The sequence below is a fragment of the Triticum urartu genome, chromosome 1, assembly GCF_003073215.2.
Source record: "Triticum urartu cultivar G1812 chromosome 1, Tu2.1, whole genome shotgun sequence".
NCBI classification, from domain to species: Eukaryota; Viridiplantae; Streptophyta; class Magnoliopsida; order Poales; family Poaceae; genus Triticum; species Triticum urartu.
Genome location: NC_053022.1, coordinates 492,927,325 through 492,940,217, shown reverse-complemented (window position 1 = coordinate 492,940,217; position 12,893 = coordinate 492,927,325). Strand labels below are relative to the sequence as shown.

The window sequence follows — 12,893 nt, the reverse complement described above, 5'->3', positions numbered from 1 at the left end:
GATCCAGACTCAGCTTCATCTTCATCCAGAGGTTTCTCCAAAGGAAAGGGTGTTTTTTACTACGTTTTAAAAAAAATGACTATGAAAGGAAAGGGTGTTGCGGGTGGAAGAGCAGAAAAATATATAATATACATTTACATCACAAATACACTAGCAATGGCGGATCTATGCATTAAGATGAGGGGGTCAATGCCCCCAAGCTTTGAATGAATTTATGAAAAAATAATATGGGAGAGCTTAGATGAGAATTGGTTCATCCAGATCACCCGAGGCGACAGACAATAGATCTGATACTGATAGTGTCGCTCTGCCTACCTGCAAACTAAGCTGATAGCCATTTGTTTTACTGAATCTTCTCCGATGGTTTCTGATCATTCTTACTAGCAGTAAATTTGTTTCCTATTGGTTTATCTTCTCGGTGGTAGCTCTGCTGATAATTTGTAGGGTGTTGTGTTGTGTCTCTTTAGAGTATGGAGTATAGTTGATACTAGAAGGGTTAGGTGCACTTTGTTGCGCCGTTGGTGTGTTGGGTTTTCATAATTTTTCTATTCCCACTGATTCAAAATATAAGGTGTATTAATTTTTTGAAAAGTCAAACCTCTTTAAGTTTGACCAAATTTGTAGAGAAATATATAAATATCCATAATATCAAATTGATATCATTAGATTCATCATGAAATGAATTTACATATTTTATTTATTTAGTATTGTGGATGTCAATGTTTTTGGTTGTCGATTGTTTTGAAAAATCGTTTATTGAGTCAAAATCGTGAACTAAATCTAAAATTGAATACCTCAATTAAACGGGGGAGTTCCTAGAAATTATAATGGATTAAAAGAAGGACACCGATAATTCCCGAACATTCGAGATTTAACCATGGCAAATAGAACGATTTTTTTGGGTAATTTATATTTTTTGACCATGGCGAGTTTAGTTGGTAAGCATGCCCATTTTGTCCTCGGTTTATTTTTTGTGAGGACATTGTTGTGCTTGCCAACTAAACTTGACATCTTCACGTTAACTAAAATTGTCATAAAAATGTTCAATTTCCATGGTCAAATCCCGAACATTCAGGATTTATCATTTGTAAATATAATTGAACGAGAAAGCTCCTTGAGAAAAAATATATTGGCCTGGTCAAAATCAGGTGAGCTAATGCTAAACTAGAGACCTCAATTGACTATGACAACTCCAAAATTAGGGAACGTAGTGGATTAGGCTAGTCATAGTGGGAGTAGCTTAGCTATAACATAGCACATTTCAAGATAAATTTACTTATGTGGCATGCATTTAATAAGGAAATATGTGTTTAGAGTAACATAAGAGCATGGTTGATAATAGAGCCAAGGGTCGGCTATAAGAATTTGCCACATCATCTAGAGCCAACCTCATAGTCGGCATGTACAATAGTAAGTTTTAAACATGTACTACTTTATTAGTAGTTGGCTCACCTTACAACCTCATAAAGCGTCTTGGGGCTCGTGTTGCAGATGGCTATTAATCAAGAGTCCGTTTCTCTTCTCTCTCCTCCAACTAAGTAAAGATAAAATATTCTAATTCTTATAGTCTGCTTATGTCACCTTATTATACTTGGTCTAATATGTTACTGTAACATAGCGCTTTTCAAGAAAATATGAGTCTATAAACTACTAAATGAAGCCATCTATAACACTACCACTATGTTACTTTGCACTATGAAGATAGTAACTTATACTAGTGTCATGCATATGCATGCCACTAGCATAAGTTACTCCCCACTATGACCAGCCTTGAAAGACTCGAACACAAGAGCTCCTAGAGAGAAAAAAATATTGACCCTGTGAAAATCGGGTGACCCAATTTCAAATCGGAGACCTTGATTGACCATGAGAGCTCTAAAATTAAGGAGCATAGTGTATTTATAGATTTTTCATTAGAGAATGGTTGATGCTGATTCACTGAATTTGCAATCTGATCTGTCACTTGCATGTTACTGATATTTTACTGTTACTGATATTTTCTCCAACTGAAACATGCTTGGTTCAGTTATACTAGTATATATCCCTGGGGTTGATTATTTAGGCAGAAAGAAAGAGCATCTGGTGGCAGTTGCTGATATTGCAAGTCAAGTCAAGTTGCCGCTTCCCGCAAAAAAAAAAAGTCAAGTTGCCGCTGCCTTTGTTGACGGAGGCGGTCTCCGGAACCAAAACGTTGGTTTCTACACCGACGCGCTCAACGGATCCGGTACGGGTCAAACGGTGGCGTTGCATGCAAGCGCTTGCTTTGGTCAAAACAGAGAAAAAGTTGACCTACCCCAACGACGGCAACGTTTTACGTCAGTCAGAATATCGTTACCCAATCCAAGTTACAACCTGCCAGCCTATCTCCTGCTCCTTGTGCTTAGATTGGTGAAGAGAACGAGAGATGTACGTCTCAGAGTGGTGCTTTTGATTCTACTGGATGGAATGGACGTATACTTTTCACCTTGGAGGTCGATCGCACGGGCAAATCCTGCTGTCCACTTGTCCCACATATGCTATCCACAGAAAAGAGCCCAAATGGCGTTGGTGGACATCCACTAAAATTAAGTGGCTTACGTGGATAATCCATCAAAGCCCACATTGCCAGCGGCCGACCTGTTAATTGTTTCTGTTGAGTATAATGTTTATTAGGAAAGACGAGATAGATTAGGATTTGTTCTGGCTTATCTTGTACTTCAAGTAGATGACTGTACTTCTATATATATACTCACGAGATTCAAGCAATACAATGAACTATTCCATCAAATCCCCCCCCCCTTCCAATCCTCTCTCTGCTCCATGGCGCCGCCGTGTTTCTCGAATGGGCCAAGGAATGAAAGGGCGGTGGGGTAATGTGTCTGAAATGAAATTCTACTTTGCCAAAGTTCTAGTAAATGGGTCACACGATTTGATTTGGCAAGTGGGTGATTCTGCACTAGCCCGTAGGCTCATGCAATTTTCATGGCATAACATTGTGGCCAGAAGTAAAATGCTAGTTGGTCTAGGAAGTTGGAGGCGCCTACCCAGACTCTGAGACTGATGTCGTGCTAGGAGTAGATGGATTGCCATCACTCTTCCTACCGTGATTGTGTGTGCTATGATGTAAGCGGTGTACGGTATCTCGTGACAGGGATGTCGGGGCAATGGCTCCGGATGGCGGTCTGCATCATTGCTCTTCGGCGGGCATCATTGCGATGGTGATGACTCTCCTCTCGGGTTGTGTGGGCAATGGAAGGTGTTGCGGCGGGTACCTTGGACGTGCCCTCTCTCTTTGAGGGGCGGCGTCCTGGTCCGGATCTGGGGATCTGACATCATCGCGCTCCTCTTGGTTGCCTCATGGTGGCACGGGCGAGTTGTTAAGCGAAAGCTCCGTGCCTTGGCACAAATGACGACGACATCTGTGGGTGTCGCGCTCCTGCAAAGCCCCCCCCATGTATGGACCGCTCGGCGGACCGATATAGTCTCGCGTTGGATGACACGACACGTTCAGACAACGCAGCCGCCAGCCGGATGTATGCGGACGGTTTGAAAGTCGATGTTGGAGATGCCCTTACATACAAACTTAACTACACAAATCGAGCACATTCAAGGCTAGCTTAGTGAAGCCATTCTCTCTCTTTTTTTACGGAAAGGGGTTACTCCTACCCCGTTTTTATTAAAAACGAGGCAACAACATCCAACAAGTGAAGCCATTCTTATTCTTTTTGAGAAGAAAAATAAAAGTACCGTTTGCCAAGAGATTGTGGTAGGCCGACTTTCTTTTACCAAAAATATGACAATTTCTGCTAACCCAGAGACAATGCGATTGTTTTGTGCAAATAACTCTTATATTTTTCATCAAGTCTGGGTTGCTACAACGAGTGTCAGGTGGTAAATAACTCTTCTCCTTTTGCGAGGGTAAATAACTCTTATATACTCGACCCACGGAAGTTGCATTCTGTACTTTTGTGACATCCTATTTATTTTTGTTACCGGACGAACAGATCCAGTTAGCAATCTCAGGGCATCTCCAGCCGTTGGCCCTCCCAGAACGCATAAAAATCGCCCCTTGGGGGCGAGCCGGCAATACAATCGGCGCTGGGGGCGGTTTTGCGTCCAGTCGTCGCCCCCAGCTCGTCCTCAGGCGCTGAAATTAGCCCACTTTGCAGCCTAATTTCGACGAATAAAGGGCCCATATGGACGAGAATAGGCCCATATTCGGCGTGGTTTCGCCGTGTCTCGGTGTTCAATTATCAACACAATTATTTCTTATCACATATTTCATCACAGAAAAATCAAATACTTCAACAAAATAGTACAACAACAAATAGTTCAATACAAATTATATAGTTCAACAAATAAAAACTCGTATTTCATCACACGGCGTCCCCCTTGAGCCTACATAGGTGCTGAATCAGATCTTTCTGCAGTTGATGATGCACCTGTGGGTCTCGGATCTCCTGACGCATACTGAGATAGGCAGTCCAAGTTACCGGTAGATTGTGATCAACTTCGGTTAGAGGCCCCTGCCTGTAGTATGGTTCAGTGTCAAACACTGGGTCTTCTTGCTCGCTCTCGATGATCATGTTGTGCAAGATGACACAGCAAGTCATAATCTCCCACATTTGATCTTTGGACCAGGTCTGAGCGGGGTACCGAACAACAGCGAATCGAGATTGGAGCACACCAAATGCCCGCTCGACATCCTTCCTGCAAGCCTCCTGAACTTTCGCAAACCAGGCGCTCTTGCCTCCTGCCGCAGGGTTTGAGATCATCTTCACAAATGTCGACTATCTCGGATAGATGCCATCTGCTAGGTAGTACCTCTTGTTGTATTGGTGCCCATTGATCTCGAAGTTCACCGAAGGAGAATGGCCCTCAACGAGCTTGGCAAAAACAGGAGAGCACTGCAGCACGTTGATGTCATTGTGAGTTCCTGGCATACCAAAAAAGGAGTGCCAAATCCAGAGGTCCTGCGTGGCTACCGCCTCAAGCACCACACTGCAACCGCCTTTGGCGCCTTTGTACATCCCCTGCCAACCAAATGGGCAATTCTTCCATTTTCAATGCATGCAGTCGATGCTTCCAAGCATCTCAGGAAATCCTCTTGTTGCATTCTGGGCTAGGATCCGAGCAGTGTCTTTCCGCATTGGGTGTTCTCAAGTATTGTGGCCCAAACACTGCCATCACTGCCCGACAGAACTTGTAGAAACACTCTATGCTGGTGGACTCGGCCATGCGCCCATAGTCGTCGAGTGAATCACTGGGAGCTGCATATGCAAGCATCCTCATCGTTGTCGTGCACTTCTGGATGGAGGTGAATCCAAGAGCGCCAGTGCAATTCATCTTACACTTGAAGTAGTTGTCGAACTCCCGGATGGAATTCACAATCCTGAGGAAGAGCTTTCGGCTCATCCGATAACGACGCCGAAATGTTTTCTCGCCATGAAGTGGAGCATTGGTGAAGTAGTCGGAGTAGAGCATGCAGTAGCCTTCGAGACGATGTCGGTTCTTTGCTTTCACCCGCCCCGGCGCCGAGCCACCTCGCCGCGACTTTTCATTGCTCGCCAGCAGCTGGGCGAGGGCGGCGAGCACCATGAGATGCTCTTCTTCCTGGACGTCGGCCGCGACTTCCTCCTCCAGCAGCGCGGCGAGCTCTTCCTCGTCATCCGAGTCCATCGCCGAGTCAGGCAAAACGCCGAACACCTTGCGCTCGGTGGGCGTGTACCCGCCGCTAAACCGCGCCTCCGCGGCCGAAAACGCCCAGCTGCTGTGGGAGGGGCTGCCGCGGCGAAGCGCTGCTATTTTCCGGCAGGGAATGGCTATCTAGCGGAGTAGGGCGGCGGCCGTCACCGGGATATAGCTAGTGGTGGCCGAGGGCGCGGGGGGTGCAAGGCGAGTCGGGGGAAGAAAACCTTGACTTTTCCCCTGTCGGTGTGGGCCAGGCGTGCTTTTCCCTAGCGCCGGAGCCCCCAACTGCTCCCCAGCGCGCCGGGTTCGGCCTGTGACCGCCGGGCGGAAAAAAGGTTCAAACCGATGATTTTCGCGTCCTGGGGACGCGACTGAGCTGTTTTTTCAAGGCCGGCACCAAAAAAGTGGCCTGAAAGGCCTGTTAAGGGCGCGGCTAAAAATGCCCTCATACCTTGAAATTGATATATGCAGTCATACTTTGTGACGTCCCATCATACATCGCCACGAAAACGGCGAGGAACCTTGTCACCAATTATTGCCACCACTACTGTGGCGAAGTGTTCCAAAAAAAAGGAAGAGAAAGACACTCTGACGTAGACCATGAGGGCAACAAACGTTTGGGCTATTGGAAATTGGAATTTGTCTAACTCCATAAAAAAAACTCTTTCGCGTATCGGAAACGAATACTTTCTCTGTCCGAAAATACTTGTTTTAAAAATGATTGTATCTAGATTTATTTTAGTTATAGATACATCTGTTTTATTTATTTTTAAGACAAATATTTCCAGACAGAGGGAGTATTAGATTCCTCTGCCTGACTCTTCTGACAATTAGTAATTTCGGGAGCGAAAATAATAAAAAGACCGGGGAACGTTCCAAGCGCGGACCGGCCGGGCCGATTATAAATACCGGCCACGGACCCGGCGCCCGGTTTCAAACCAAACCCGTCGCGCACGACACCACGCCACAAAGCGAGGGGCGGACCCGGAGCAAAAAAGACCACCAAAGGCAGGCGTCCTCCGTCCCTCTGTCCTCGCCGTCCCCAACCTCTCGCTGCAAAAGGTGTGGAAACCTTCGCCCCCCTCCCCCCCGCCCAGCCTCTTTCGCGTGATTCTCCCTGCCCGGTCGCAGATCGGCGCGGGTAAGCCCCGCCCCGCCCCCTCCCGATCCGGATCCGTCCCCGCCGCCGCCATGTTTCTGTAGAGTTTTTCGTTCGTTCCGGTGCTGGTTGGTGCCGCCCACCGGTAGATCTGCGCTTTGGTCCGGGTTGGCGCGTCGCCGCCGCGGTGGGTTCGTGGTTCGATGGTGGTTTTGTCAGCCGGGAGTCCGATTTGGTGCGCGGCCCCTTGGGGTGATTTGATTCGATTGTGTTCGATCTCTCGGGAGCGTGTTTGGTCGTCGCCGTCGCCGCTAGGTTGTTACTTGTTAGGTTATTCACGTTCTTGGCGATGCGCACGTAAAATTATTTGGTGTTGTATAGGCAAGATTATTCGCTTGTTTGTCGCATGCTTACATATGAGTATATTATCTGAGAATTACGAGGATCAGTCGTCCAGTCTCGTGTATTCATGTGAGGTTCGAGGTTTATATGATCTCCGAGATGCCCGAATCGATGCGGGGATTCGACAGCAGTGGCAATTGTGTACTAGTGAGCTACTATTTCTTTTCTCACAAGCTGGGCTTTGTAGTTGCTGTTTACTTTGATCCCTTGTTACCCTTATTACTGAACACATGAGTGCATGGGCCATGGGAGTTTGAAACATTGATATGTTCCTGTGCCGGGCTGAGCTGCTGATTCCTACTTCTGATAGGTTTTCGATGGATTGTTTAGCTTCCTGAGTAGAATGTTTGAGTTATATTTTCACAGCTATGAGGCTGTGTCATCATCATGGAGTAGCTTTGAGGTCATAGCATGGCTGCAGCAATTTCATTCCTCAGTATGTTGTAACTAGAACAGCTTTTCTCTCTCCTTCTAGGTTGCTTGTCATGGCATCAAAGCGCATCCTCAAGGAACTCAAGGACCTGCAGAAGGACCCGCCCACATCATGCAGTGCAGGTTTGAATTTGACTTGTTTCCATTGGAGATCTACGCCATATAACACTATCTTCGTTCACACCTTTTTGTTCCCTGCTTTATCCTGGCATGCCATCTCATGGACTCTATTTCTTGTTTGTAAATTGTTTAGGTCCTGCTGGTGAGGACATGTTTCATTGGCAAGCAACAATTATGGGACCCCCTGACAGTCCCTATGCCGGCGGTGTTTTCTTAGTGAACATTCATTTCCCTCCGGATTACCCCTTCAAGCCACCAAAGGTATAGGACTTAGAAGCATCCTCGTATTTGTAAACCCTCATTATGTGTGCTCTGCCTGCTTTCATAGTCCTTGATATTGTAATCTGGAAATTTATCTGTTATTTCCACCCTGCTCATCCAGGGAGTTACACTCCCGCCTAGATAGAACAACAATGGTTCTATTTTCTTAGTCAATTAATCTCGCTGGTTCACCTGCCCTTTTATAGAGTAGAAATCCTAATAATAGAATATTAACTGCGACACATAAACAATAGGAGATATCAATCTCAATCTCTGATCTCTAGAATATAACTTGCTTACGAAGGAAACAGCTAATTAATCTTTATCTGCTGCCATATTTGCCTTCTTTGTGACTCTTTTGGGCCTGTCATGCCCATAACACTTATGATCACCTTTTTGCGTAGAGGGGTCGTAACATGTACTCCCTCCGTTCGAAATTACTTGTCTTGGAAATGGATGTATCTAGAACTAAAATACGTCTAGATACATCAGTTTCTGCGACAAGTAATTCCGAACGGAGGGAGTACTCCTGATGGGCGCTGTGTGCACTTTCCTGTTAATGCTTTTCTCAATGTCCACTCATGGTATTATAACTATCAGTGTGGCCCTTTTATGGATCGCCATAAAATCATCTTTTGGTTATATATATAGTTAACATGGATGTGGTCTTTCAAAGTTGCAACACTGTTAGTAATTTGGTATATAGGATTGTCCTGTTCATAATTTGGTTTACAGGATTGTCCTGTTTGTGTCTTTCGTCCAGTTTATTTTATCTTAAAGTAAACACAATCACTTTTCAGTTTTCATGAGGTGGGATAGACATGCTATAATGGCATGGATGATGTTGTTTATGACAGCACTATTATGATCTTGTTGCTGTTGCTAACATATATAGCATATGGTAGACAACACCTGATATTATTTTGTTTCGTCTCAATCTTCCTTCTTGACTAAAATCCACATTGAAGAACTTAGTAGGACCATGTGGTGTTTGGATGCATCATTTGTTGCTATTTGTACATTGCTAAGTGCAGTATTCTAATGTTTAGGTGTCGATATTCCTCCCTACAATGCATTTTAATCCATGGTTGTGCCATTTTAATTGGTATGTTCTCTTTTTAGGTATCTTTTAAGACAAAGGTCTTCCATCCTAATATCAACAGCAATGGAAGCATATGCCTTGATATTCTTAAGGAGCAGTGGAGCCCTGCTTTGACGATCTCCAAGGTCATCCTCGTCTCCATCCTCATTTTCTATTTGCACACATAACTCTCTATATGCTTACTAAAAATACAAGTCACTTGTAGAAGTCTGCTCCAGTACCACTATTTTTTGCATTACTTGTTTGCTACATGCTATCCCTGCCATATCCTTGTGAAAATCTGCAATATTTAGGGACACTTTTGTTGTTTAACATGTGAGACTGATAAGTTGTTCATAAGCCAAAAGGAGTGCATGTTTGTTCAGTTTTGCACTTTCCCAGAAACCACCATCATAAACCGCTTGCTGTCCATTATTGATCTGTTGCATGTTTTGATGTTGTACAGGTCTTGCTCTCTATCTGCTCCCTGCTGACCGATCCCAACCCGGATGATCCCCTTGTTCCCGAGATTGCCCACATGTACAAGACGGACCGGTCAAAGTACGAGACGACAGCCCGCAGCTGGACGCAGAAGTACGCCATGGGTTGAAGAAGACCTGCATCGTGGACAACTGAAATGTCGCTTCAAGAAAAATATTTATGGGCCATTGTTTCTTCGATTTGTTGGTGTGTGTAATCCGATCCTCAAGGATTGTAAATTGCATTCGGCGTCGGCCCTATCATCAATTGCCACTAGTATCGGCAGACATGCATGCCTATCAGCCTATTCACCTATGCTTGTTGGGTTAACCTTCATCGGTGTTGGTGTTATTTGGTAAATGTTCATTAAAACATGTTTGCTTCATTACCTTGTCCAGATTTATCTTCTTTTGGTTTTTGGTCATGTTTCGATATGTATGTATGTTCAGTTTTGTTGTTGTTCGCAGCTAAAGCATCAAGGGTAGTTGCAACTTGCAATATACCAGAAGCTCGCTGCAAAACGTGTTGGCTCTGCATATTTGCTTTGCCCTAAGTCAAACTTTCTAAACTTTGACCATTCATTCAATGATGAATCTAATGTTACTAGCATTGATTAGATATTGTAGGTGTCAGTAATTTTTTAAAAGTTTACTAGCTTTAATTCAAGACAAATGCAAAGTCTTTTTAGAGATTTCAATATGGACTACAATATGGAGCAAAGTGAGTGAATCTACACTCTAAACTATGTTTATATACATCCGTATGTAGTCAATATTAAAATCTTTATAAAGACTTATATTTAGGAATGAAACAGAGTAGCATGTGAAGACGACAGGTTTGCTGAGAAATCGCAAGCAGCGCGGTGCGTGCGCCTTTATTTTTAGATGTTTTGAGTGCTTAAAGGTAGGTGTTTGAAAAATAAATCGGCTTATGCTTAATCACCAGTGCTTAATAAGTGGAAAACGGGTTATGAAAAATCATATACAAACTCAAGCCGGCAAATAAGAGTGTCAAGGCGCAGCAGCAAACCAGCAGAGCCAGGAGGGCCACCGCCACCCGAAATACTGTGCTCTGCCGCCACCGCTGACCGGCGCCAGCACCGCCGTGTGCCTTACCTTGTCACGTCCTGGCGCTGTGCTGTGCTGTGCTGCGCCGGCAGAACGGCCATGCACGTCGCCGCCGTCCAGTTTGGTCCATTTCGCAGGCCTAAAACGACAGCACAGCAGGCACCTTCCTCCACAGTTCACACCAAACTAATTTTGGACGTGGGAGGGGGTCGGTCGCCTCTTTTCTTTCTCGGCCTCCCTCTCCCGCGCGCGCGCGCGCGTACGTCTTCCCTTCCCAGAACCCCGTTCCCAGCCGCTCCCTCCCTCGGCCTATTTGCAGATCCCCTGTCACCACGCCCTCCGGTTTCGACGGTTTGAGCTGCTGCTATTAACGGCTAGGGCCGTTCCGCCCCGGCGCCACCCGCCTCTCTCCGAGCCCCCGCCGCCCGCCGGGGTGGGCTTGCCGTGGACGACGGCCGGCAGGCATCCAACGCGGGGAAATCTCAATCTTCGGTTGGATCCCCCATCGTCAGGAGGCGGAACGTAGGCTTCTTGGTCCTGCCAAGGTATGCATGGATTGATGGATATGTGCATTTCATTCTGCTCTCAGCAATGTAGTAATAAGCAGGCTGCATGCATGGCTGCCGAAAGCTATTTGCCGGTTCCATATCATGGCATTTCTTTTTAATCTACAATATACATCTAAGCAATGTGGTAACCGTATGTTTTTTCTAGGATTAGTAGGTCAACAAAAGTTCATTTCTTTGGCGTTCAAACGGTCATATTGTTGTTGGAGGTCTCCTCCAATTTAATGAATGTATCTCCTTTGGATGAAAAAATTGACACCCTAGGATTGTCTGAAGCTGTAGCACGCGGATTCAGGCAAATATGTTGAGCAAAATTCGCTATCGTCGAAACAAACTTCTCAGTTCTATTGGATTTGCTGTGGTTGTGACTTGCGGACATCAAATCTGTTTCAATTTCTATCTAAAACAAACAGCACGTTTTTAGCTGGTCTCTTCTTGTTCATATTTCTGCAGTCTCTGGCCATTGTTTGGAAGAATTGAAGTGCCATTCACCATTTGTATGTACACCCTCTGTTCCTAAATATAAGAAGTTTTGACACTTCAATTTAAACTGTCAAAACGTCTTATATTCAAGAACAGAGGTACTCCCTTAGTGATCTAAACTCTCTTATATTTCTTTACAGAGGTAGTAGTACATATTTATATTCACCATTTCGCCATCTAGAGCTAGCTATGTTAATCATATTTGATATATTTGGTATCATGTTATCTTTTATTCAGTCAAATAGTGAAATCAGCACTGAAAATATACCTCTTTTTCCTCCTCGTGTACCAGAGTCCAGGAGTCCGGACATCCTGACGGATTTGCTCGAACCAATGGGATGCTGCGGCAGCGTGAGTAGTTTTTACTCACATACATCTCATTTACAACTGGCAACTTTGATAACTGAATCGTGCACTAGCATCTGTATTGTAAGGAAGCCGTTTATCGAGTTATACATTAGTAAATCGAGTTCTTTGGTTATGCTTCCCTTTGCAGAACCCTGTAGATGAGGAGGAACACCTAGACTACAGCTCTGGGAATGTGACTCTTATAACTGATCTAAAGAGTTGGGAGAAGAAATTGGAAGATGCAACTGACGCCAATAAAACAGTAAGTAGCCTACAACCTAACTCATACTCTGGACACAAGGATATATAGGTGCATGCAATTTCCAATTTCGAATCCCTTCAACTGTATTGATTAACCACGTTGGCATTTTTCAACTGCACAGCTTGTTGTAAAATTCAGCGCGGTATGGTGTGGCCCGTGTAGGATCGCTGCTCCTGCATACTCCGAACTCTCTTTGAAGCATTCCGATCTTGTTTTCGTGTCCGTGGACGTAGACGAACTACCGGTACACAAATGTTCCGCCAATTCATTGCTACTTTACCTTTGAGCGAATGCCCAAACTAAATGTCATTTCGATATATGCTTTTTGTCAGGAACTGGTCACGCAATTCGACGTACGTGCCACGCCGACATTCATCTTCTTGAGAGATAACAAGGAGATCGACAAGCTGGTGGGGGGGAACCAGGTCGATCTTCAGCAGAAGTTCGAACCATACTGCCGGCCAGGCGACGAAGTCATGAGTAAACAGTCTTTCGAGGACAAAACCTGATGTTCCTGCCTGCCAGTCGATAGAGCTTCAGGACGAGCACGGCCTCCATTGGCTGGGAGCATCAGCAAGGGCCTGCTCGGCGGCATACGTAGGTTCGAGAAACTGACCAGCAG

The 12,893-nt window shown here is 45.1% G+C and overlaps 2 protein-coding genes across 4 annotated transcripts; both read left to right on the top strand.

The window, feature by feature from the left end:
- The first annotated feature begins 6,579 nt into the window (after positions 1 to 6,579).
- LOC125521707 (ubiquitin-conjugating enzyme E2-17 kDa-like) lies at positions 6,580 to 9,930 on the top strand. 2 transcript variants are annotated; one of them, XM_048686778.1, is made up of 5 exons: positions 6,580 to 6,732; positions 7,647 to 7,726; positions 7,857 to 7,984; positions 9,107 to 9,211; positions 9,532 to 9,930. In XM_048686778.1, the coding sequence occupies exons 2-5, from the start codon at positions 7,657 to 7,659 to the stop codon at positions 9,673 to 9,675; spliced, it is 447 nt and encodes a 148-aa protein (XP_048542735.1). In that variant the 5' UTR covers positions 6,580 to 6,732; positions 7,647 to 7,656; the 3' UTR covers positions 9,676 to 9,930. The 2 variants fall into 2 exon arrangements, with proteins under 2 accessions (XP_048542735.1, XP_048542727.1); XM_048686770.1 differs by having other exon boundaries at positions 6,609 to 6,811.
- A 157-nt stretch (positions 9,931 to 10,087) lies between these two features.
- Positions 10,088 to 12,848, top strand: LOC125521692 (thioredoxin H5-like). 2 transcript variants are annotated; one of them, XM_048686758.1, is made up of 5 exons: positions 10,088 to 11,157; positions 11,954 to 12,012; positions 12,158 to 12,271; positions 12,393 to 12,515; positions 12,604 to 12,848. In XM_048686758.1, the coding sequence occupies exons 2-5, from the start codon at positions 11,995 to 11,997 to the stop codon at positions 12,778 to 12,780; spliced, it is 432 nt and encodes a 143-aa protein (XP_048542715.1). In that variant the 5' UTR covers positions 10,088 to 11,157; positions 11,954 to 11,994; the 3' UTR covers positions 12,781 to 12,848. The 2 variants fall into 2 exon arrangements, with proteins under 2 accessions (XP_048542715.1, XP_048542707.1); XM_048686750.1 differs by lacking the exon at positions 10,088 to 11,157 and having other exon boundaries at positions 11,176 to 12,012.
- The last annotated feature ends 45 nt before the right edge of the window (positions 12,849 to 12,893 follow it).